Source organism: Sander vitreus, chromosome 5, assembly GCF_031162955.1.
Source record: "Sander vitreus isolate 19-12246 chromosome 5, sanVit1, whole genome shotgun sequence".
NCBI lineage: Eukaryota > Metazoa > Chordata > Actinopteri > Perciformes > Percidae > Sander > Sander vitreus.
In genome coordinates, this window is record NC_135859.1 from 21,269,124 (window position 1) to 21,296,567 (window position 27,444).

The 27,444-nt window shown below is 40.5% G+C and overlaps 1 protein-coding gene across 2 annotated transcripts in view; it reads left to right on the forward strand.

Moving 5' to 3' along the window:
* Positions 1-2,338: 2,338 nt before the first annotated feature.
* The window catches only part of ipo11 (importin 11), a 131,145-nt gene continuing 106,039 nt past the window's right edge, over positions 2,339-27,444 (forward strand). The window contains exons 1-5 of one of the 2 annotated variants that reach the window (XM_078250961.1): positions 2,339-2,464; positions 11,459-11,608; positions 13,138-13,238; positions 21,340-21,412; positions 25,523-25,726. In XM_078250961.1, the coding sequence (XP_078107087.1) occupies positions 11,471-11,608; positions 13,138-13,238; positions 21,340-21,412; positions 25,523-25,726 (516 nt within the window). In that variant the 5' untranslated portion in view covers positions 2,339-2,464; positions 11,459-11,470. Of the gene's footprint in view, positions 2,465-11,458; positions 11,609-13,137; positions 13,239-21,339; positions 21,413-25,522; positions 25,727-27,444 lie in introns of those variants that run through there. The other variant, XM_078250962.1, reaches the window with a different exon arrangement.

A 27,444-nucleotide genomic window follows, 5' to 3' on the forward strand; every position in this document is an offset into this window, starting at 1 on the left:
CTGAAACGAGTCCGACTTACTGCCGAGAACCCGGACACAGCTCTCACTTTGGTCGTACAGAGATTGGATGGCCCTGAGAAGGGACCCCCTCACCCCATACTCCTGCAGCACCTCCCACAGTATCTCCCGGGGGACCCGATCATACGCCTTCTCCAGATCCACAAAGCACATGCAGACCGGTTGGGCATACTCCCAGGCTCCCTCCAGGATCCTTGCGAGAGTGAAGATCTGATCCGTTGTTCCACGACCAGGACGGAATCTGCATTGTTCCTCTTCAACCTGAGGTTCGACTATTGGCCGAACCCTCCTTTCCAGCACCTTGGAGTAGACTTTACCGGAGAGGCTGAGAAGTGTGATACCCCTGTAATTGGCACACACCCTCTGGTCCCCCTTTTTGAACAGGGGAACCACCACCCCGATCTGCCACTCCTTAGGCACCGTCCCAGACTTCCATGCAATGTTGAAGAGGCATGTCAACCAAGACAACCCCTCCACACCCAGAGCTTAAAGCATTTCTGGATGGATCTCATCAATCCCTGGGGCTTTGCTACTGTGGAGTTGTTTAACTACCTCAGCGACTTCCACCAGGGAAATTGAAGACAATCCCCCATCATCCTCCAGCTCTGCCTCTACCATAGAGGGCGTATTAGCTGGATTTAGGAGTTCCTCAAAGTGCTCCTTCCACTGCCCTATTACCTCCTCAGTTGAGGTCAACAGCGTCCCATCCTTACTGTACACAGCTTGGATGGTTCCCCGCTTCCCCCTCCTGAGGTGGTGAACGGTTTTCCAGAAGCACCTTGGTGCCGACAGAAAGTCCTTCTCCATGTCTTCTCCAAACTTCTCCCACACCCGCTGCTTTGCCTCTTTCACGGCAGAGGCTGCAGCCCTTCGGTACCTTGCAACTGCCTCCGGAGTCCTCTGGGATAACATATCCCGGAAAGACTCCTTCTTCAGTCAGACGGCTTCCCTGACCACCAGTGTCCACCACGGTGTTCGTGGGTTACCGCCCCTTGAGGCACTTAAGACCCTAATACCACAGCTCCTCGCCGCAGCTTCAGCAATGGAAACTTTGAACATTGTCCACTCAGGTTCAATGCCCCCAGCCTCCACAGGGATGCACAAAAAGCTCCGCCGGAGGTGTGAGTTGAAAGTCTGTCGGACAGGGGCCTCTTCCAGACGTTCCCAATTTACCCGCACTACCCGTTTGGGCTTACCAGGTCTGTCCAGAGTCTTCCCCCACCCCTTGATTTAGTTATTCTTGTAATAGCCTATTATCACTTTATTTTTCTCAAAATATCACAAATCTCAGAGAGCACAGATGAGATATATTTTGAACGTGCACAAAGTTTTGAACATGAGTAGAACTCTTGCTCAAACACATTAAAATTAAATAATGTATCATTGAGGTGAATAATCGTCATATGCACATTTAAGGTTACTTCCCCAACAAAAGACGCAAAAGAGGAGGGAAGAGTAAATGATGCCTAGCTACATGTGTGCTGACTCAGAAATACTGTAGGTCATAAAATTTCATCTGAATGCATAAAATGAAGTGTTTAATGCTCAAAATTTAAAATTCATAAGTCACCATGCACACAAATCTGGAAACAAAACACTGGCCTTTGGGTTGCCAGACCAGTTATGATTAGACCAAATGTTGGTGCCATCTAACTTACATGCAAGCTAGAAACTAAAATCAACATACATTGCTACTCTATCGCTGACACAGCACAGTCGAGATCAGGCAATGCAAGACTAGGGGGAGGCGGGGGGCGCAAAACTCAATCTCGCCTAGGGCAACAAAAGTGCTAGAGCCGGCCTTGCACTATCACATGAAATGATAAGAAATATAATTAAGGTATTTTTTCAGAAAAGGTCTGATCCAAAAGGCACCTATCTTAGAGAATCACCCGTGTCCAGCTTTAGAGTTACTGGAAGTTAAATCAGCTGTCATGTTCGACATCATGTTAAAACACAACCGAAGAGTGAGTTCACATTTATGAATGCAACATGCATGAATAAGCCTGATTAGGCAAGCGGAAGGCCAATTATATTGTATATATGTATAAAGTAGTGCTTAATACAGCGTTTTATTATTTGTAGGCCTAAATCCCACATGCTATGGGTACTTTACAAAATACAACAATGATGATGAGAAGGAGTAATGATGATACCTATATATCTTTAGCATACAACCATGGATGTATAATAAGAAGCTTTTATATATGTCAATGATAAGAAGCACACAACCATAGACAGTATACAACTGGCTCCATTCATTCATGACGAAAGACGCCTGCTAAACCTCAGACGTCATCAGCGCGCGCCTGCTGTGTTGCTCGCGCCATTCCTACAAGCGTGTGTGTTTCCATCTCCCATTACATTACTATTGGCAGAGCTTTAACAGCCGCTGTACAGCCACTGCTACAGCACAGATTTTGTTTTTTAACCGTCGTTCTTTTAGGTGAGTCCGGTTTTATGTTTCTATTTTAAGACATTTGCTTGAGGAAAGAGGTTATTTAATTCCACGGACACTGTCGGCCCTTGATTTCGCATTGACTAAGTTTAGCTTGCTTGCTAGCCCAAAGTTAGCGTTGGTGTTTGGGGTAATGTTATGCACTGAAACGTTAGCCACTTTCATTAGTAAATGTGTGGTTATCTTATTTTCATTGTAAATGACACGCGAAGAGGGACACCAAAGCAACCTAGGCTATACTGCGATAATTTCAGAGCTAATGAAGTCACATTTGAATCAAAATAGTTTTAATATAGCTAAAGGTAGTTAACGTTACAGTTGTTGTTATCTTCTGACCCCCTACCACTCAGCTTCTTTTGGTTCTCTCTGCGCTTCGAAAACCAACTAACCCACTTCATAGACACGCTTTATAGCAGATGTGGTTGTGATGATGTTGACATTTATCATACCGGTTTTATGCATATATATACCCATCGATGCATATAGCTGTAACGTTAGTTTAGTGTTGTTGTATTGTAGCTACACTTGAGTGAACGAACCTCTCTAGTCAACACTGTGTGCTGGGGTCCTATCCAACGTTAGCCAGCTAAATGTCTGGTGTTTTGCATATGCAAGCCCCTGCCGTTAACACTAGCTAGCCTAAACGTTAGTTGTCAAATGCTGGCTGAGTGAACAAGTAAGCTAGCGGCAGCAAAACTTTATCAGCTAGCTAGCTAATCACGCAGAATGCAGATAGCCTTAACGCTAACGTTGCCAATTCAAACGTTATCTACAATACGGCTTGATTGATTTGACTAAAGCCAAGTTGTCCTCTGCCTGGCCCTATTACAATATAACTGTTAGTGTTACCTAACACTGTATGTTAGCATGCTAACTAACCTGTTACACAGGTTGCATATTTACTCATTTACAAATTGTCAATGGCAGGCAGTCAAGTCAAGCAAGGTTTATTTTGTCAATTCCTAGCCTAATGTGGTGAGAGTGGGTGCATGCATTAATTTTTGACCTGGTCAAAACACAGTATGTAACTGCGACATGTGCTTTAAATTAGAAAACACTCGATATAAAATCTGACAATAAGCCCTTTTCACAGAATATATTTTTATAGGAAAAGCATTGGTGTAAATAATGACATTAATAATGGCTGAATTCCATCTAGCTGCTTTGTGTTCAGGGTCTTGGTATTGTGCATGCTGGCTCACTGTCCCACTGCCATGGCTTACTAAGTCATTTGAGACACAAATTGGGCAATGGAGCCATCGTTAATGTTATTAGTAACACCTGCGCTTCTCCTCCTATGACAAGTCAAAAGATCTGCAGTGAAAGAGGCTTATGCTGTTACAGATCTAGTGGACTGCTAGAGGATCAGCACCAACAACATCTGACCACATTCCAGTTGTATATGGATGTTGTACAACTTTGGTATCCTCCTTCGTCAGTTAAAGATGGTTTGACGCGTTTGTAAAACTGACAGTACCATCATGTGAAGGTATTATGAGGAGGCTGTTGCAGTTGCACTGGAGGCATCTTACTTCACACTGATTGCCTGTTTTTTTTCAAAGGTTTATCCTACTGTGAGTAAAGGACCTAAACCTGAGCAACCTAAATGATCATCTTGGGAGTTTTGCAGTGATAGTGTCATCACTGAGAATGTCCATAAAAATCATATGGGAGTCTTAAATAAGACCAGTCCCTGCGTATAAACATGTACAGTATTAGTTTAATGTGTAACACAGACATTGTTGACACATTTCAGGGTTTCCTGCAGAAAATGTGTTAGTTAAGGTGGTAGGGTTGGGGTTGCCATCTGATAGGGCTCAGCCCATAACTTAACTTACTCAAAGCAGATAGTATGTGTGAAATAAAAACAGGACATGTAATTTCACTGTGTGTAGTGTTTAACTACGCTAACTAACCGTGTGTTGTGAACCGCGTGTAGTGATATAAAAAAAACAACAACAGACAACTCAACACACTCTGTGTCTCAAAGACCGGGCAACAGCAGCCGGGACGTTGGGAATCCACGCGCAAGAGGTGATGGATAGTTCCAGTCACTTCGTCATGTATTCACTTCGTTGAAACGAGAAGAAAGCCTCACTGATGTGAAGAACAGGACAGAAATACATATATAAATGCTATCTTCCTGCCATATGCCAACGCTCCGGTAAGTCCACTCACCCCGTCTCTGCCCGGGCATGCCCCAGCTGCCGGCACATTTGTTGACAAACTCTGACGCGCACGCGATGGTCAAATAGCGATTTATCCCTTTAAATGTGAATAAATGACAGTTAAGCTTGTTTTACAGTTCTGCGGAGGCTCCATGCAGAGCTTTCGCCGTAGCCTACGTAAGTGGCCTGATGTTTATACGTGGGTGTGGGTGGTAGAGGGAGAAGTGAGAGAGTGACGGCGACTGTGTTGATACGACTTTAGGCCTGTCACGATAACACATTTTGCTGGACGATAAATTCTCGCAGAAATTATTGCGATAAACGATAATATTGTTGTTCTGAGACCATTTTCATCTAATATAATGATAATGGCATAATAATGCAGGTACACCTTTTCAAAGATGAATAAACTTTTATTTCTGAAGAATATTTAACACTGGAACTGGAAGACATTTTAAATATCCAGAATAAATGAACAAAACAACCAAAAACAATAAATAAAATCTCTGTTAACAAAAAATCACTTGAATAAAAACCAAACGCAATCAAAAACAATAAATAAAATGGACTCTGTCTCTGTTAACAAAAAATGCACTGGAATAAAAGTGACATTAAAGAACGGCTTGTTTATTGCTAAGGCCATATGGTCAAAATTAAATGATTTAATAATAATGTATAACAATAACTTATTTCACTAGTAAATTGCTGTTGAACGACAAAAACAACCACCAGATGGTAAAGGACATTTACAATAACTTCAAATGCACCACGAGGCTGTAGTTTACCAGTTTCATTGAACGCACCGTCTGTGTTGTTTCTCCGACGGCAGCTTCAGATTGTTACATCCCGGTGTTGAATCCTCTACAGTAAAACACAGTCAAACTTTACACCGTTTAGCGTTAGCTGTCAGCATTTTAACCGCTAACGTTAGCTGCTGTCGAGTGCAGCGGTGTTTGTGTTGCCTGTATCGTCTTCAGAGCATCAGAGAGAAGTGCAGACATATCAGTGGCACCAGATTTCGGTAGCCAGGGTTGGCAGGAAGATGATTTTTACAAGTAAATGTTCCAATTAATGATCCAAGCAGAACATTCTCGTCTCCCTCCTTCATTTTACAGTCCAATGGTGGCTAGAACGTCTCCGGGTCAAACGTCAATATGGAATAGATTAATCTGCGTTATTTTTTTTTAATGTTATTTTGACAGCCCTATTAAAAATCAATAAATAAAATGGAATTTTTTTCCGGCCACGATAATTTCCATTTAAAAATGATCAAGCTCATTTTTATTTATCATGCGATCAGGCTGGTGGGCAAAAAAGTTAATTTCTCGTCCCTTGATGCTCAATTTTACCAGCCACATTTCCAGAATTCAAATTTTATAAAAAAGTGCACTAGCATGTTTTGAATTGCTTCAATACATTATTTTTTTTTATTGTTAATACATATTTTATTAATATAGGCAAATAAAAGTGATGTGAAAAAAAGCCTGCGAGACCATGGTAAAATTGTGTTTGGTCATATTCTACAGTAATTGTAATTTCGCAGCCTTTTTTTGAGATTGTTGCGGCCCAAAATGCCTGATTTTGCGGGAGCTTTTGTTAAAAAAAAAAAATCCGATAAAAGTTGCATTGTCTCTTGTATTTTTGTTGCAATGAAGTTGCGAGAGACAGTGAAAGTTGCTTTTTGGTATAGTTCTTTAAAAATAAAAAAGGCTTACCAAAAAGGCTCGGGATGCTGCAAATGTTGGTATAATATGAAAATGGCTGGTAGATTTAAGACAAAAAATAATAATTTATTGAATTAATCAAATTTGAACATTTCTGTCAGTGGCTTGTTGATCTTTACATTGTTAGTTAATTTCCTAACCTGGCCTGGGACACACATTCATACGGTTTGATAAAGTACTTATTGGACTTTAACTTATCATTGCACTTACAATAACGACCGTAGCTGTCCTCAATTTAGGTCATCGTGTACGTCTCATCTCCGTTTTTTCCTGCATCCACCGTGTGTGTGGGGGGGTGTGGGTGTGTGTGGAACTGAGCAGCAGAGAGGCCGACAGGACTAAAACAACAACAACAGCAGCCGCTTTCAGCAACTGAAAAATCGTTACAGCGTACATTGATGTTTAATACAGGTTGGCAGGACGGTCTGAAATGTTTTGCATGATCTTTCGCTGTACGTTTTGTCAATGCGCCACTTGTTCGGAAAGTAGGCTACCTTCTCTTTTTCTTTACTTCGCCCTTAACAGAGTACATTTATAGCTAATGCTGACTCCGCGGCGGGCCTCTTAACACCGCGGATATGTCGCCACATGTTTTTAACCGATCATTTTCGTTTCGTCTGTACCTCAGCTCAGCTACATAGTGTCACGGACGATCGCTGAAAACTACTTGACAAAAGTCTGGAGTTGACGGAAATCTGCGTGGTCAAAACCCCCCCGGCTATGAACGGTTTCATTTCCTATAAGTTCTTCACAATAAAAGTCCTCCGTTATTTTGGTATTTGAATGTTTTTATTATGAAGCAGCAAAATCCGGAAATGTTGGGCATTCATTAGCAGTAACGTAATGCGACTCTTATAAGCATTGTTTCTTAGCAACAGCGTTCTTTGACAAAAGCTGTCCAATCCGTTACAAGGAATGTTTTACAATCCACCCACCACTGTGGCTGGTATACAAGGCAAAGTCACCGCCATTGGCTGGTGGCGGGTGCTAATTTCCCACCTTGCATGCGATTAATTGATTTATTGGATATTGTGACAGGCCTATGCGACTTGTACATTACAGCCACTCAAACAGGACAGAGTAACACAGCGGGGATATAGATAGATAGATAGATATGGGCTGTCAAACGATTACATTTTCTTAATCGTTGAATTTCTGTAGTTAATCGCATGTTTTATCACATTAAAATTGTATTATTTTGCATTTCAGAACTGTTTTTGTACATAACAATTTACCAGTGTGTCTTGATTGGGAATCAAATGAATGCAAAGAAAGTGACTTTATGAACTTGATTTTAAGATTTGTATTTGTTTATTATATATTTAATCTAGTCACACATTTGAATCTAGAGTCAATATTAGGGTTGGGTATTGTTTGGTTTGGATACCAGTGCTAAAGCGGTACTTTTAAAACAGTACCGGTGGCTTAACGGTGCCTGAACCGATACTTTTTAAGAAAGTTAAAAAAAGAAGGGTACTAAACAGTTGGCGACATTAAAGAACGGCTTGTTTATTGCTAAGGCCATATCATCAAAATTAAATGATTTAATAATAATGTAATCACTATAACAATAACTTATTTCACTAGTAAATAGCTGTTGAATGACAAAAACAACCACTAGATGGGAAAAGGGCATTTAACTAGAGGTCGACCGATATGGGTTTTCTCTGGCCGATGCCGATCTTTAGAAATCAGGGTCAGCCAATACTGCCGATTTATTTTGGCCGATATGTGCTTGTTTTTAAACCTCTATTTGAAAGATAAAATGTAACACTAATATACACAGAATTTCTCAACAAAAACATTTATTGAACACTTCACCAATCTACACTGGTATACTTCAATTAAAAATGTATAATGTAAAAACATACTGTATATTGTATAAAGTGTGAAAAATATATTAAATAAACGAAACAGGTAAGAAGAAAATAAACTTTTCAATGAAAAAATGAAGTTTAGTGCACTTAGCAGCATTTATTAAACTTCTGAGAATACAAATATGCAAGCTTCACAGAAAGTGAATGCTGACATTAGCTGTCAGCATTGTAACTGTGTTTAATCCAGCTACTAGCTAGCGGTAGGCTAACGTTAGCTGCTGTCGAGTATTGTGTTAATTAGCGTCACGTGCAGCAATGTTTCTGTTGCCTGTAACGTCTGTTTCAGAGCATCAGAGAGAAGTGCAGACATATCAGTGGCACCAGAATGAGGCACCGAAATCCGCATTGCTATTCCTGCAGCAGCAGGATGTGTTATGAGGAAGTACGGCAAAATAGTAGCCTGTTAGGCACGACGCAAAGCCGAGTGAAGTGAAAATAAATTAATAAATGGCGGCATGCGATTAATATGATTAAATAAAATTAACGCGTTATGCTCAACCCTTAATCGCATCGCGATTAACGCGTTAATGCTGACAGCCCTAAAAAAAAATATATATATATATATATAGATATATATATATATATATATATATGCATATATATATATATATATATATATATATATATATATATGAGACTTAGTTAAGGCGGCAGGCGCGTGTTAAGGGTGACCACCTTAACTGCAAAGTGCTGCGGGAAACCCTGCATTTGTTAATCTTGACAGTGTCTTAAAATGCTACACTGCTCACAGATGTGAATACAGATTTTTAACACTTAAAGATAACTCATTAATCACATTACAACATGCCCAAAGCCCCTTGTGTCTGCCAAGCTTACTGCTTATGCCATGAAGCATGTGTGCATAAGAAAAGCACTCAGTTGAGAATGGGGGTATCTGCAGAATCTGTTTTAGTCAGAGTTACTGGGGTCAAATTTTGTATGCAGGGGAGGTCTAAATTCCACCCAAAGCTTTATGCCATAATAATCATAAAATCTGAGTTTTCCCCAAATTAATAATTGCTTATACTGCAGGGATTCTACTACAAGGTAGAAACTCTGTAATACTTGTCAATGTGATGTTACAGGACTTTAAGTCAACCATCATTTGTACTGCGCTTCAATTTGGACTTTTCTCTTTTTTTAATTTAACTAATTTTTTTTTTTTAGACAATTAGGGATGATATCATAAATATTAAAACACATTGTGATGCCAAAATCGCAATGAAAATGTTTCAAGGCATAGTTGAAAGTCCGTTAACATGCGCACAAGTATCTGGGTTTTAAGTCTTATCCTGGTGTTGCTCATATTTAGAGTATGGCGTTTAGATGGATCATAGCTTTTTGACCTGTAATGCCATTGCGTCAGTATCAGTCTTTTGACTGCTCCATATCCAGCCTTTCTCTGCCATTTCTCTACTGAGTTTCCCCAGCAGTTGAGTATGAGCACAGTTTGATTTCAGGCTGTGTGGACTCTGCTGCAGTAATTGCTGGATTTAACTTCTACATCCAGTAGCCTAATGGATGATGAGGGCAACAATAACTTCTAAAATGACAATGTTAGACTTCCGAATTCATTTCAGCATGTAGATTATAATTGCATCCTATGTTATCATTTTTTGTTGTACTGACTATCCACTACGCAACTTGAGTTGATGATACAGCTAAACGCATGGCAGAGACTGTTTAGAAACCTGGAGTAGGTATATCTCGGCTCCTATCTAGGTAGTCCAGCAAGCATATTTCAGTTTTTCAAAACTGATATAAATGCTTATACAGGTTTCTGAAACCAGGATATGATATTTACATTCACAAATAAATAACTGGGATACCCTATTCTACCAAAATACAAGTGTGCATGTGCATTCAATGCAATCACTGTTGCATTATGGTTGGCATATTTATCAGCAATGTTTTTTTCATGTGGAAAATGATCCCTGTGTTTTGTGATGGCCACCACAGACATAACTGCCCTTCATTAATCGTAAACTGGTACTACTTTTGCTACATTCACACCATATAACAGAATAAAACCTAATAGAACCTTCCTAATAGATTTTTTTACTGAATTTAGAATGCAGGGATTGTTTATTAAAATAATCTGTCTCTTGTAATGCGACAACAGGTTTAGACAAAGCACTGTCTGCTACTGTATTCTTGTGTAGAGAGGGCATTAATTAAAAATGCAATTACAGAAGCACGCAATGGATCATGATGCTGGATATGTGTTTCTGGGCTGTAGATGGCAGCGTTGCTCAGTATTTCTCTCCACTCTTATTGAAACTTACTTATGAAAGCTCACTTCGACCACATTACCTCTGCGGGTCTCAAATATGACAGTTTCCCCTCAGTCCGTTAGAATGAATTGCTTACTAACATAATGTGGATGTTTTGTGTAAAGAAGTTTTTTTTTTTACATAGTTTGTATTTGGAATGAACTGCTTCTTATAGTTTTTGACTGCAATATCTTGACATGATTAGTTGACAGACCTAGATAATGCATTTCTTCTTTTGTAGTTTTCAAAGTTTTTAATCTTGTGCAACTTTTGGGAATGCACTCAACGCTGAGGAAGAAGAGAAGGTGGCTATGTTTTTCGAGAAAAGTAAACAACCATGTTATTTTTTTCCTGATCTGATAAACTATTATTGACAAACTTTTCTGGAGCTGTTGAGATATGACCTCCATAAGGAATGATTCATGATCATGAAGTAGGTCTGGTTGGGTTTATTATTCTATCTGAGAATCCCTATTTTGAGGCACAGAGGCAACTGACTCAGGTACTTTTGAAACTGAAAAACCCCGTTGGACCTGTGAAGCTGGGGTGTTTGAATAGTATCTGGGACATAGAACAGCTCTTTGCATGGTGAAGATGACTGCCAGTGTGTCTATCAGGTGTGCTTTTCTTTATTCAGAAGGATTTGTTTCTTTCTCAGTATGTTTGACAGTGTTTTCAGCGCTACTTCATCTATAATAAAATGGGTGAGAGCCAAAGCTAGACAAAGCAAAAAGGAAGTTTCCTTGTTCTGACATTTTTGTAGATGTAATTTGACTGCTTCAGTTTCCAGTTGATGTTTTATTTTGCTGTTTTTCCCCTTTGGTTCCCCCCTTTTTTTCCCCCCCCTCAACTCAGCCAGAACTTTTTACAACAAGAGCAATGAAACTCTTCTTTTGTCGGTTCCTTCCTCCTCCCCCTCCCTTCTCGTATTCCCCTGCAGATATATCCAGCTATGGATATGGACGGTGCCAGTTCAGTGGTGCTGCAGGCCTTAACCCAAGCTACCAGTCAGGACACAGCTGTGCTGAAACCTGCGGAGGAGCAGCTCCGACAGTGGGAGACTCAGCCAGGTTTCTACTCTGTCCTTCTGGTGAGGGGTGGTGTCAAATAATTGGGATACATCTGCTGGAGTGAAAACTATTAAAACTTTAATGAATGTATGTGCTTTCAGACTGAGAGGCTATATGTTCTGTTCATGTGTGACAATTCATCCTGGCAATTTTGCACAATAACTAATCGCAGCAACAAACCACAAGATTGGAAACGGGTAGGAAAAGGGCACTGTAGGGCAGTCAGCTAGGAATTGATTTGTGTTAATGGAATACTAAAATGTTAGCATGTTTTAACCAAACTTGTCTAAGATCAAGCATGGCCAAAAGGTCTGAATAGTGGTGTAATAGAATAATTTAACCGCTTAGTCTGCGGTCATCCTCTGCCCTGACCAGCTTTTGGCTTATATTCTTCACAAATCCTATGTTGATCCTTAAAGGAACACTCAGGCATTTTAGGAAATGTTTGTTTACTGTCTTAGTCGGGTGTAAATGAGATGATGGAATTAACTTTCATTCAATAGAGAGACTGGCCCAGGATGTGTTCTGCCTAGCTAAGCACAAAGACCTATTCCATTCACAGGAAAATATATATATATATATAGTTTTCTATATTTTTGTCCTCGCTTTTGTCCTTTGCTTGAATACATTGTGGAAAAGGGAGACATAGACAACACAACATCCCGTGTAAGTCAAAATATATCTTACAAGGCACATTTTCAGCACCCTATCCACAACACTAATGTGGCTTGTGTAGCGTTTTATTTGTCTGACCTGTCTAGCTAATCATCTAATCACAGTACACAGTATTTATTTGAAATGTGCAATATAAGGGATTTTGGTGCCTGCCTTCAGATGATCAACAAAGTCTAACTTCTAGTTTTGTGTTATTGGAGACACACATGGTTCGACATTTCAGAAGATGTTCTTGCCAAATATGGGTTTATGCTTCATTTTGTGTAGCTGCCAGTGCTGCCATGGTCCATATCAATTAAGCCAAAGGTGTGCAATGTCCCCTGTCTCATTTAATTTAGGAGAATTATGTCTCTGTACTTCACGAGGGACAGCATCAATAAATCAAAGTAGTAAGAAAACATACTACTTTCATTTAACTCATGTTTGTTCCTACATCTTCTAAACCTGAAAATATGGGAGCCAAGATGATATTACTGTGCTGTTCTTTATGGAGCTCCTGCCTTTGCAGTGAGTAGGACAATGACTTTGAGAACACTGTGAGAGTACTCAGCCAGATTTTCTAGGGTTATGGCTACATTTTACAGCTCAGAAATGTAAGCACTTATAAGATAATAAAACTACATTAGCGTGTTTCCAACTTAGACACTAGGTCACAAAGTCAGTGTACCCTATTTTAATGGAGCCGCTCCTTAAAATATGGCTTGATGGCATCACAGGTCTGCATCATTGTTCTTCAGTATTGTTTGAATTGTTTTCTCTCGTAGAGTCTGAGCTGTCACACTTCATTAAACTGAGTATGTCCTTAAATTGCCTGGTGTTACCCATTTAAGTTAACAAAAACAATGTTAGCTAAGCATTTTTTTCCCCTCCATAGAATATCTTCAATAACCACATGCTCGATGTGAACGTCAGGTGGCTGGCTGTGCTGTACTTCAAAAATGGCATTGACAGATACTGGAGGAGAGTAGCGCCTCAGTAAGTGCCTGTTTGTCTCATGTTCCCTGTTGCTGTCAGCCTTGCTCTCCCACTTTTCCATCTTAGGCTTTTCTTTTGTCTCATCACACTCTTATTCACTCTTACTCTGTCTCTATTTATCAGTCTTAATCTCTCCGCCTGTTTTTGAGGCTTTGTCATTCTCAGATATTTTTTGTCACAGATTTGTCGCTGCATTTCTCTGTTTTGTTCCTATTCCTCATTGCCTTCATTTTCCCCATTGTCTTTTCTTTTACCAGTTATAGCTTACGTCGGCAGTTCTTCCTCCATTTTTCACAGCATTCTTCTTCCTCGTTTTTACCTTCTATCCTGATTATTCATATCATTGTGCTCTGATTTTATACTCGGTTTATTCCTTTGTGTCTCTTTTGTCTGGTGGTAGATCGGCTTTGAGGATTTCAAATCCCACGGTCTGTCTTTGGGAACCTGACTAGCTGACTTTTGTTAGATTTGAATTAAACATTTGCTCTTAAATTCTCAGGACAGTAGTTTGCTCGATGTGTTTAGTTATCTATCTCTTTGACCACTTCAAATTATTGCTGTTCTTTCTTTAAAGTTTTCTCCTCTTACTTCTAACGTTTTTCCACTCTTGTCACTAGTACAGTAAACCGAATTCCATTTACTAGAGTGCTGTGCAAGGGCTTTTGGTCCTTGGGCCATTTATGTGATTATCTTTGGACCATTGCCATTAAGCCAATAGTTGGATACTACGTGGTGTCACTGTTCAAAGCTTAAGCCACATTGCATTGTATTTTTATTATTACTGTTAATAACAGTAATGTATCACAACTAAGATTAGTCTGAGTTTAGAAAAAAAATTAAACCACGAGAAAATTAATTTAAGTGCTGAAATATTGTTAAAGCCCTTAGACATGCATGTTGAATTCTTAGGTCCATTTTGTTTTTGACTTTTATTTCTGTTGAGAAACTGGCCAAATGCAGATACTATGTTGTGTCAAGATATTGCAGAAACATTGAATTTGCCTTGGTGGTTGGTGCATACATAAACATATTAAACATTAATATGAAATTAAACAATTCAATAAGTTAATGATCAATGCAACATCACTGGATAATTTGTGGTTTTTGTATCACTCCCTCAATGAGCAAGAACCTACCAGCCATCCCTTCGGTACTGCTGTTTTATTTGGCTGGCTTTTAATATAAAGTTGTAAGGAGCAACCAGTCAAAGAGTAGTAGAGTATACTGACTTAATATTCCTTTTGCCAGACATTTTGACACGTCGAGGCTAAAAAAGCACATGTGTAACTAATGTTGTAAAAGAAATGTTGAGATTCAGTTGTGGTTGTTTTTTGTTTCTTTTTAGATCCACAGTCCTAGTGTTGTGCATGCTGGCCTTCTGGCATGGCGGAATGGCTCATTTTAAGTGTAATGGAGCCATCATTAATGTTATTAGTTCCCCCTGTGCTTTTTCTGCTTTGACAAGTCAAAAGGACTGCTGGGAAAAAGGTCAATTCCTTTTTCATAACTTGGAAAAAGTCCCTCTCGTGCCTTTTTATTAATGCTATACAGTACTGTAGGCCTGCCATTTGTCCATAATGCTAGAATTATGAGATAGTAATTTATTTTGATTTATTATAAATAACAATCAAACATTTTAAATAAAAAATAATCTACAAAACAACAGAGTCAGTGAGAGAGTGTTAGCTGAAGCAGAGGAGTTTCTGTCACAACTTCACCTACCTCCAAGGTGCACAGAGAAGGGAAAAGTCTAAAGAGGCCAACACTCTCCCCTGAGCTAGCTGCAACAGCCTGAAGTGTGTAAAGTAAGATGCAAACATTAATTACCCCACATAATCTCCAGACTCCATCTGTAACTTGTAAACAAAATAAGACGATCAGCTATAAAACTGAAAATACAGCATCTCTGTTCTCTGCAAAGACAAACTAAATTACCTGATTAATGCAACATTATCACGACGTCTCCCGGCCATTTTTCACCGCCGAAAGCTGCTCCCTGCCTGGCTAAAGCTAATATAGTTAGCCTGAAGAAACAAGGCATCTGTCCCAGCTAACGTTACGGTTCGGACCCACGATACTGGAAACGTAACACTAATCTACAACAGCAGTCTTATCCCCCCACTCTCTCGCCTGTACTACTGAAACTGACCGAAGTTTTCCCAAACTTGCGGTCTAAAAGAAGCCGGCGGATCCTCTAAAGGCAGTTACCCACCAGACGACCGACCCTCGGCAGAAAAGTCAGTCTCCCTGAGTTGGTCAAAAAAGTGCCTCGGAACACACCAAAGCGATGAGACGTAATACGTAGGCGGCGCTAATCTGTATTGTTGCCCAAAAACTGAAAACCGGCAGCTGATTGGAAGAACGTGTCACATGGGTTTGTTTTCTCCGGAAATTCAAAGCCAGACTGTCATGGCGGCTTGTTCAGAATTGAGGGGGTAAGCTTTGCTTCAGAACTCGAACCTCCTATGGCGCCATTTTGATGCTACCAAACGATCACCCGATGTTAGCATTCCATTGACTGCCATTCATTTTGACGTCACTTTGACAGCGAATAACTTTACATCTGAAGCGTTTAAAGACTTTTTTTGTCCATTGTTTATTTCTAAAGAAACACCACAATATATAAAAAGGCTCCATTACCTTGTATCTCATGTTATGGCTCCGTAGCAGAAAAAAAAATAGGCAAACGATTGTGTCATAACCACGCGACTTACTGTCGCATAGTAGAGGAATTACCGTATAGTACAGGAGAAGCTCGCAGGCAGTTTCGACTTACATTAGCTGTTTAAGTTTAATTACTAATGTTAACTAGCATTTTAGTTAGCAATAATTAGCCTGTGCCCATGTTATCTCCTTACATATACCTACGCTCTCCATCTCTGCAAGATTGGGAATGATTGAGATTTCTCTTGGCACAGCTACCAGAAGACTTACAACTTTCAGACAGGTTGCTCACGTCACATTTACGTCGTCTCTCTCAGTTGGAGGCTGCGCAGTAACAGTCAGCGCTCACTGCAAAAGTGCTTCTAATATTCTTCACTGGTCTCCGTCCAGAGCAACGGGATCTGTTGGTCCATTCTTATGTTCAGAATACGATCTCATATTGTACTAAAATAGTTCACCGAAACGTGTTTCTGAAAACATTTTAAGTGAGAAAAAGGCCATGCAGTTGCTGAATCTGTCTTCATTTCAGATCAACAAAGTTTAAAAGATTTTCGTCAGATTTTGAGAGGCTTAGTCACGCTCATTCTGCTCGTCATTCCCGGGTGAGTCCCGACTGCCCTGTCTCCGACTGAGCATGTCGGGTTGGCCAAAATGAAGGCCGACAGCTCCTCCAACGGATGACGGCACGGAAAACACCGAACACTCGAGTCACCGACCTCGCCAGACTGTCCAACGGCCGATTATCGGCCGGTGTGTAGCTGCCTTAACTCTTGTGGGTTGCCACCACTCGCCGTACTCGTCCTTAGTGCTGCTATCGCTGACTCACTAAAACTGCATACATGGGTGGAGCTCGGCTACATAGGCGGCGTGCCAATCAGAGCTTCAGAGCTAAGGCGGGGCTACAGATTAGGTGTCCCTAAAGAACCCGCATATCTAACAGTAGTTCCGCATTACATTAATTAATTTGCACGCAAATTTTATTTATTTTTATACCATGTATTCTCCATATAAATTCATGCACCAAACTGTGACGCCGAATACATGTACCGTTCCACCCCTACATATGCACTATAAAGTAGTGCTGTCAAACGATTAAAGTATTTAATCGCGATTAATTACATTAATGTCATAGTTAATGCGCATTTAATCGCACATTTTTATCTATTCTAAATGTCCCTTGAATTTTTTTTTTTGGTCCCATTATTTTTTTTCTCATTTTAATGCTCTTATCAACATGACACGATACTTTTCTGAACCGAAAGTTTTTGATATATATTATATTTAAAAAAGGAGCACCTTGTTCAATTGTATTTGTCTGTTTTGTATGTTCAAAAATATAAAACAATAATAAAAGTTGGAAAAAAAAACGCACAAAACGGCGAAAATAACCACTGGATGGGAAAAGGGTATTTTACAGTAACTTTGAATGCACCACGAGGCTGGCGAGGCTGAGTCTGTGTTTTTCAGACAGCGGCAGCTACAGTCTGGTGTTAGAATCCTCTACAGTGAAATACAGACACACTTTACACCATTTAGCAGTCAGCATATTAACCGTGTTTACTCCAGCTGCTAGCTAACGTTAGCTGCTGCTAAGTGTAGTGTTGACTAGCGTCCCCTGCGGCGATGTTTCACTTCCCTCTAACGTCCGTTTTTGGAGCTCAGAGAGAAGCGCAGGCATTTAAGTGGCATCTAAATAAGGCACCGAAATACGTGTTGCTATTCGGTCCGGTAGATAACAGTCGTTAAGGCACTGGTGCCGTATTAACACCGGGTCTCGGACCCCATTCAAAACGGTGATTTTTGCTAGTTTGCAGGTATTTACTACTCTTTGGCCGGCTCGCAAGCCCAATCAAGTGTGTGCAGCGTGGCTGTTGTTTTGTTTCCGGTCTAGCTAGATCCGGTGTGGTGTTGTAGTTTTTCTAACGTGAATTAGGGCTTTGACTTTTGCCCAAAAATCATATTCGAAGTTTGTTTGTTTAATAATATGAATATGAAAAAATGCTCAAGCAGAGACACCTTACTTAGGAGATCAAAAACATTTAGACAACCTGCTTTGGATTAAGATGAATTATAATGCTTTGTGTTTACTGTAAGTTTAGAATGTATCCCCACCAACAAATGATGTGGCTTAACTGAAATAAGAGCCCTGTATTTTAGCCAGAGCCTGATGCTGCCCGACTTATTTACGCTCCTCGGGCCGGGCTTCTGGCCAATTTTCACGCCGTAGCTCACGCGCGGGGCGAACATTGGGCCTGTATCAGGCTTCTCCTTTTTTATGTTTTAGATATCCAATAAAATAAAAGAAACTATGAAATGTACTGCACTGGTGGAAACAAAATGAGACCATGATACCGCGACTGTCAAGACTGGCTCGCACGGTGTTTAGTGTCCCCGCCAGCTGCAGTAGCAGCAACTGCGAGCGTGTCTTCAGCACAGCTGGAAGAGTTATAGAAGACAGGAGGACTGGACTGAAACCCTCCACTGGGGATGCTGTGCTCTACAATGCTCTGTAAGAGATTGTACTTCTGTCACGTGAATTTGATTGTATAGCTGGTTTGTTTTTTTGCACGCCGTTGCGAGCAGCCTCAGCTTGTCAAAAATGCCTATAAAGGCTACTATGGTGGTTATAATGAACATTTAGTGATATGGTTGACGTGTTTAATATCTATGGATTTTATTGTTGACTTGAGAAACTAAATTGATCAAACGTGGTCAACTCACTGTCGAGTGGCTGCTTGGTTGTTGTGGTGGAATTTCCAGCATTCATCAAGGAATCTTCTTCACGGATGTGAAATGAGTTGTGCTGCTCCTGAGTTTTTCCTTTTAAAGCTATAGTGTGTAGTTTCTGTCGCCCCATGAGGAATTCTAAGTAATGACAACAAAACTGCTGTTGCACCCACATGATACAAGCCTTCTGTGATCGCGCAACACCCCCACCCCTCCTCCACACAGTTGCTAGTAGCCAAGGCTGACACGGAGGATTAAAAAAACATGACAACTCTTCAGAAGAGGTTATCTTCACTCGATCATCTGCGCGCGAAAGTCGCCTAAGGACATAATCTTCTGGACATAGCCATACTGAGAAATACAGAGAGAGTCTTGTGGAGCTGATAGTCTTAATTAGCTTTGTAGCAACTCATTTGGTAATGGCTTGAATGAAACTGACGTTTATTAATATAAAAAGTTACGCGCTAAAGCTTTAACAGTCGTCATTTAAAAAATACATTAATTTAGCAAACAAAATAATGCTCCAAACATTTTTCTAAATTAACTTTATGAAGAAATGTAATATAACCACTTTTCCATTTAAACAAAACTGAAGTATTTTAATGGCTGCAACAGTAGTATAGGCTGTGTTATGGGGAGGAGGTAAAAACAACACAGGCTCCAGTCGGGTTTAGGCCAAAAATTCTGATAAGCTGTCGGACAAGGGCTGGACTAGGGCCTGAGCGTCTCGGATCAGGGCCAGGCTATGGCCTAGATTTTGGGCTCGTGCAGGCCTCTAGTCTCTCTATTCTATCAGGATAACTTTACTCTGTGAATCGTCTTTTGCCTTTCTTGATTTTCATTTTTTGTTTCTTTTGCTTACAAATACGAAACAAGGCTAAGGGCACACACTTGCTTATGTCAATGTCCATTTTAATCTCTCAGCCCATATTTCTTTAAAAATTGCCTCGCTCCCAGATTCCCAAAATATGTTTGTGTTGTAAATCTTGTTTTACTAATTCACACTCTCCCCAGTAGTAATTTGTCTTCCACCCATACCTCCTCTCTCTCCGCCGAAGGTTACTGCATGATTTATTCCTCACTCTTCCTCACATCAAACACCCTCCCACTCAGTCTAGCTTCAGCAGCAGTTGAAGTTGGCAGAACAGGCTAAATTATTGCAAAAATAATTTTGACACGGTCACTCTTTTGCACACACACCCTACTCTGTTTGAGTTGGGAGAGAGCAGGTTTATCCAAAGCTTACTGATTAAATCAGTATAGTGCACTATAGTGTTATAAAGGGATTTAATTGATCCCATAACAACTTGGCAGATAAATGTGATATTCCTCATATCTTCCCAATATTAAAGTATGAGGTATGCAAGTCCAGAATTTGAAATAAAATTCTAAGGAGTTTCTTAGGATGTGAGCTACATTCAACAATGCCACATTATTATAATGTGAAATGGTGGCTCAGTCTCTAGCACTCTCGTCTTGTCATGAGATGGTTCGAAACTTGGCCTTGCATTTGTCTTCCTACATCCTTATTAGAGATGCACCGATTGACCAGCTGGTGACCGGAATTAGCAGATTTTCACGTGATCGGCCATGACCTGCAACCGGCCAGTCAGTCTGACATATGCCGATTTTATGCCGGTCAAATGCTGTAAATAAATAACATTGTAAAGGCTGCCATACACAATGCATAGGAATTATATATAGGCTAGCAAATAATAACAATAAACCCACTATTAATTACATTATCTTAATGCAGTGTAACTACTGTAGCTTGTAAATAATGCACATAAAATACAAACGTGAGCAAGGGTGTTCAACAATCGCCGTTATATCGAATCAACAGCCACGTGCAACCTAGCTAGCAGGTGAAGAACAAACAATGAAATCACCAGCTAACAATGAACTGACAACATAAGTTATACGACTGACAGTTCTCAAGGACGCACACACGTGTTCTCAACTGGCTAGTTATCCTCCGGACAGCGACTCAAGTCTCTTTTTTTCTTTCTCCCTTTTTCGCTGGGTGGCGCGTGCCCGCTCGCAGTGTGAAGCGCGTGTCCGTGCTATTCTCCGACATGCACTCTAACAATCACAGAAGTTTAGTTTGCTTAATATATCCCTTTTTTGTTGGATATTGGAGGTGAAAAGAAGGAAATGGGTCTTCCATAACATTGCACTTTAGATGTGTGTGAATTTCCCACACCAGGAGTAATTTATATAGTTCTATTTTATAGTGATCGATTTTCTGTTCAAAAAATGTTCTATGTAAAATGTTCCATTAAAGAAAAGATAGAAAATAAATATTTGTGTGTGTGTGCTGTAAAGTGGTTAGAAAAAATGAAATTGGAATCGGCTAAAATCGGTATCAGCAGGTCAAACTCAATGAAAAATCGAAATCGGGCTAGAAAATTGTTAAATTCCTCATGGAATATAATCTTAAATCCATTTAATAAAACTGCCCCAAGTGGTGCACGACTGTGCCAACTAGTCACACAGGCAAAGCTTGAAAAAAGTGTTTCACTGGTATTTCACTGGTGAACGTAGTTCTTAAGAGATGTCCTTCTTGTTAACCACACACATTGATGTGTGTGTATTTCATTGTTGACTTTTTTTCTTTTCTTTAGCAAGTCAAGATATTGTTACTCTTGCTCTTCTTCATTCTTTCCTGACCCGCTTACCTCTTCTGAACATCTTACTGGTTTGTTCACAGTGCTTTATCAGAAGAGGAGAAGACATCATTGCGTGCTGGCCTCATCACAAACTTCAATGAGCCTGTCAATCAGGTTAGTGAAAAAATGGGATGTACATTTCAGCTTTATGAACTGGTACAGTGTCGCAGTTACAACCAGTTAAAACCAGATAGTGTACAAAGAAGCTGTCTAAAAGCACATACCACTTTTTGCAAGTCCATTTCACTGCCATCGTTAACAAAGTTACATTAGTGTTAGTGATTATTTATATTGCCCAAAATCACAAATTTGCCTCAAAGGGCTTTACAATGTAAACAGCATATGACACTTAACTAACGTAACTAGTTTGTTACCCAGTTTGTTATAGGTCAAACTTTAGATTTTTGTATTAGTTTGGCTTAAACATGCAAGTGCACTCCACTATAATTAGACCTGCACTGATGTCAAACTTAATTTGAATTTGAATATAGGTCATTATTTCTTCGTATAATTTGGTATAGTAGACGTTTTTTTTTTGCTACATTGCCTTGTGCGTACAAGAAATGAAGTGTGAGGGAGAGAAATAATCCTTTAGAAGCCCAGTTGTTATCATTAAAGTGGTGGGAAGGCAGGTGTTGTGAAATACATTGGTATTTCAACCACCTGTTGACACCAAAACTATTGTAATTTTTATGATGGCATCTAGTAGTAAGATCAGACCAGCTGTTCCATCCAAACAAAAGAGGGAAATGCAGCTTCTATTCTTGTCTTTAGTAGGTAAAGAGAAGATTTTCCATTAGGAAAGTAAAAGGCTTTGTACCCACCACTGGCATTGAGAAGGCTGTTATTTCACATTTAGAACCACAATGTGTAAAGGTGTGTTTTTGTAATGCGTTTTTCAGAGTGTCTATTGGAATACATTATAGCGGCATCAAACACCATCCTGTTTACGATCCCAACTGCTCTGTATCGCCGGTGTGCCCTTGATAAGTGCTCAGGCAGTGACACAAACATTGGACCAACTAGATCCCATCCCTTCCAAATACACAGCAAGTGTAATTAGGGACAATTTTAACATTTTGCCTAATTCAATCAGGCTGTAATGGCATTCTTTAGGTTAACAGTGACGGAATTGCCTTTACTGTGATAATAGATTTTTGCCACACTAAAAAAAAACTTGCATGCCTCAAATAACATCAGTGAAGCAGCCACCAACCTCACCAAATGTACACTGAACAAAATTATAAATGTAACATTTTTGTTTTTGCCCCCATTTTTCATGAGCTGAACTCAAAGATCTAAGACATTTTCTACGTACACAAAAGGCCTATTTCTCTCAAATATTGTTTACAAATCTGTCTAAATCTGTGTTAGTAAGCACTTCTCCGGGGGGCTCGACAACCAGTCAGTATCTGGTGTGACCACCATTTGCCTCACGCAGTGCAACACATCTCCTTCACATAGAGTTGATCAGGTTGTTGATTGTGGCCTGTGGAATGTTGGTCCACTCCTCTTCAATGGCTGTGCGAAGTTGCTGGATATTGGCAGGACCTGCCAATACTGTCGTATACGCTGATCCAGAGCATCCCAAAAATGGGTGACATGTCCGGTGAGTATGCTGGCCATGCAAGAACTGGGATGTTTCCAGCTTCCAGGAATTGTGTACAGATCCTTGCAACATGGGGCCGTGCATTATCATGCTGCAACATGAGGTGATGGTTGTGGTTGAATGACACAACAATTGGGCTTCAGTATCTCGTCACGGTATCTCTGTGCATTCAAAATGCCATCAATAAAATGCACCTGTGTTCGTTGTCCATAACATACGCCTGCCCATACCATAACTCCACCGCCACCATGGGCCACTCGATCCACAACGTTGACATCAGCAAACCGTTCACCCACACAACGCCATACACGCTGTCTGCCATCACAGTGAAACAGTGATGGCCGGGATTCATCCGTGAAGAGAACACCTCTCTAAAGTGCCAGACGCCATTGAATGTGAACATTTGCCCACTCAAGTCGGTTACGACGACAAACTGCAGTCAGGTTGAGACCCCGATAAGGACGACGAGCCTAAGACGGTTTCTGAAAGTTTGTGCAGAAATTTTTTGGTTATGCAAACGGATTGTTGCTGCAGCTTTCCGGGTGGCTGGTGTCAGACGATCTTGGAGGTGAAGATGCTGGATGTGGAGGTCCTGGGCTGGTGTGGTTACACATGGTCTGCGGTTGTACTGCCAAATTCTCTGAAACGCCTTTGGAGTCGGCTTATGGTAGAGAAATGAACATTCAATTCACGGGCAACAGCTCTGGTGGACATTCCTGCAGTCAGCATGCCAATTGCACGCTCCCTCAAAACTTGTGGCATTGTGCTGTGTGATAAAACTGCAAATTTGAGAGTGGCCTTTTATTGTGGCCAGCCTAAGGCACACCTGTGCAATAATCATGCTGTCTAATCAGCATCTTGCTATGCCACACCTGTGAGTTGGATGGATTATCTCGGCAAAGGAGAAGTGATATTTGAGAGAAATAAGCCTTTTGTGTACATAGAAAAAGACTTAGATCTTTGAGTTCAGCTCATGAAAAATGGGGGCAAAAACAAAAGTGTTGCGTTTTATAATTTTGTTCATTGTATTCAATTGAGCTTTAGTGACAACGTTCTGTAAGTTCACTATTTTAATATACAGTAGATGCCTGTATGCCAAAAATGGCAAGCCCGGTTACTGTAGACATGCGAAAGTTTAACTTTCCCAAATTGGTCTAAATATGATTTAAGCAATGAATATAAGTAAATGTTACACAATTAAATAAGGTTAGAAAGGATGATTAGAGACACTAATTGTGCATATGTGGACTTCATTCGTGGGTCAAAAAGGTTGCTATATTATTTTTACAGTTCTCAGGGGAATGCTGCAACAAACTAATAATTCAGAATCAAACGGTGTGTAACACATCGGTCTGAAGGGACATGGCAGGTGGCCCTGAATGTTAGCCAGCCGTCCTGCTTTCTACAGCTCGTGTATCCCTGAGGGACAGCCCTCCATTTAAACCATTTAAACATTATTTGTCTCACCAGTCACTGCCCCTCCTTGTGGTATCAATCAGGGTCGTGTGTGAGTTTCAGAAGAAGAATAAAAAGTAGAAGACATACTTTATTATCCTGCGAGGTGAAATTATATTACACTCTGTTGGTGTTAAACATTACACACAGGCCCGAATATGCACACACAGGACCTTATACATGCACTAATGGAGTGCTGTCAGGAGGGCTGCCCATTAAAGGCGCCTAGATCAGTTGGGGGTTCGGTGCCTTGCTCAAGGCATTGGCATTGCCCAGGAGCTGAACTGGCAGCTCTCCAGCCAAGCCAAGTCCCTACGGAATGAGCTATTGCCACCCACAATCAGTGTTGTGTGGGAAGTCAATCAATTCTTTTTTTTTTTTTTTCCTAACTGATTATGGGTTGTGCTGTTAAACAATAATGGGGATCAAAAGAGCTAAAAGTGAACACGTTGCCATTGCTGCTTACATTGGTAATATACATTTAAAATGGCCTAGATTATTGGATTTGGGAATTGAAAATGAAACTGCCATTACAAAAAATATTAGGTCAGCTAAACATGTACTTTAAAGTCCTGTTAGTATAATTTACAAGTTAACTGTCTGATTTCTACGGTTGTTACAGGGCCATCAACTTTATGTCTACCATTATCAATATAAATTCAGTGGACACAATATTAAAGCGCTTCTCTGCATTTTGCAGTACAATTTAACATCACCGCAAACTACAGTCTCCAAAATGACCATAAAACTGGCAACTGCATATCTGTTGTCACCACAAATAACCACATCTGTAATATGTGGATACAAATAAACTAAACCTGCTCATTTAACTGGATGTTTATGCTACTACTTTCTTTTCAGATGGAACTGTGAAAAGTTAAGTATTTTGGCAGGAAATGTGAACCACAGCTGTCAAAGTAAGCATATGCTTTATATGGTGTAAACAAATCAGCTTTTAAAGGTGGTGTTAAATTGTAACAGTCCACTCTGTTTTGAACAGCAACTTAATCTATGTGACTGATTAGGATATTAGGTGATCCAGAATGTGAGTACATGAGATGTAGTACAATTCTTACCAAGTTTGCTTTGGCGTGACCACCTTCTGCTGTGTTTATGTTTAGCCTCTGGTCATTTTTCCCCTCTCTGTACTTTTCCAACAGATAGCGACCCAGATTGCAGTACTGATAGCCAAGGTAGCCCGTCTGGACTGCCCCAGGCAATGGCCAGAGCTCATTCCCATTCTTCTCGAGTCCGTGAAGGGTCAGGATGGCTTGCAGCAGCACAGGGCGCTGCTAACCTTCTATCATGTCACCAAAACCCTAGCGTCCAAACGTCTGGCGCAGGACAGACGACTTTTCCAGGATGTAAGTCCACAGTTTAAGCTATTTGTCAGTTGTTTCGTCTCCACTCTCAGATTGTAAGAGGTACTTAGCCATAGTCATTGTACTACCTACAGTAGATGGAGATCGGCACGCCCCTAGTTTAGAGAAGCAGACAGGACTCCTGACATGGAAGGTAAGCAATGTACTGCTGTGGACGGGACCACGCAGCAAAACTTATTTTAGGTACCTAAAAGAGCCCACCCAAAAAACTTTTGTATCTCATTGCTTGTCATTTTTGGTCATACATTATCCCTCTCTGGCTTTTTGTTCTCTGCACGTGATGCAGTAGCTGTGCACACCAGAAAACAAGGTGACTTTAGGTCAATAAGTAAAGAAAAATAAAACTTGAACTCTGTCTACTGAACTTTGCAGCTTTGCTCTCTTCTTTCTTTTCTTGCATTTTGCCCTCTGACTTTGTCATGTTCCTTTTTTTTAGTCCCTTTTTTCCCGCAACGCCTTATGAATAGATGAATAGTAATATTATCTTGAGAGTTGCAGGTTTTTTAGTTTCACGCTTTGCCTGTAGGAGATGCTGTTTAACTACTGTATGAGACGTGTCAAATCGAAGATCCATGGCAGCCAGATTCTCTTTGCATGCATGTGTATCTGTTTTCATATATGACTGGAGCGAGATTGACGTTTTTAGGAATTGATTTGTTTGTGTTGCTAGGTGTGTGTGTGTGTGTGTGTAAGAGAGATTGAGTTAGGAGGGCTGTTTGTGTGTATTAATGTTTCTTTCAAAGAAGTAATGAATTAAGCAAATGCCATCCATGGTTTAAAGAAACATAAGACTTAAGCAGAAAAATAGTCATGAAGAGAAGGGTTTTAGGGGAATAAGATATCAAACAGACCAACAGAGAGACGACCGATACCAACTTAGGGAGAATTAGAGTGACCGAGACAGACCAGTGGACATCAAAGGCAGCGACTGAGACCAAATAGTTTGAGGCATCCTCTATGCCAAAATGTGTGTCCTTAGGCAATACGAGGAACAAAGGCAGTCTGAGCCCCATTAAACAGTCCAGTTTTTAAATGATGCACTGATGACTTTGATGCTGAATGGTTTCCTAAACGTTACCTTTTGATGTTTAGTCACAGAAATGTATCGGCATTGGACAGCCAGTATCTCCATTTCAAAGCTCCCTCTTTTACCCTTTATCTTCACAGTTTTTGTGCCTATTTAGCACAGGCATAGTGTGTACAAGTACGTGTGTGTGTGTTTTGAGCGTGTCGTGACGACAGTACATTTCCTAGCTCTTTGTTTTACTGGCCCACTTGCTGAGGCTTAAGTGGGATTTATGCTTCTGCAGGGCTCTACGCAGAGCTTACGCCGTAGCCTACGTAAGTGGCCTGAAGTTTATACCTGTGTGCTGGTGTCTAGTATGTTCTAGTGTATCTCTTTAAGAGAATAGCAGAGCCGGCATGTGTGTATGCGTGGGGAGTGTGTGGTAGCGCGAATGAGAGAGTGACAGGGATAGCTTCGGAGATGGAGAAACAAAGTGTCTCCCCTGTGCTTTCTGACCACGGTTGGAAAGCTTTATTAGGAAAAGTTTACTTTCTCCTTGATTTCATGTTGTTTACGGAAAAGGTTCTCTCATATTGCCAGACCTTCCTCCACAGCGCTGCGGAGGAAGGTCTGGCTAGTCCACACAGCATTCCGGGATAGGAGAAAAACGTGCTCTGGTTTACTTGTATTTCTA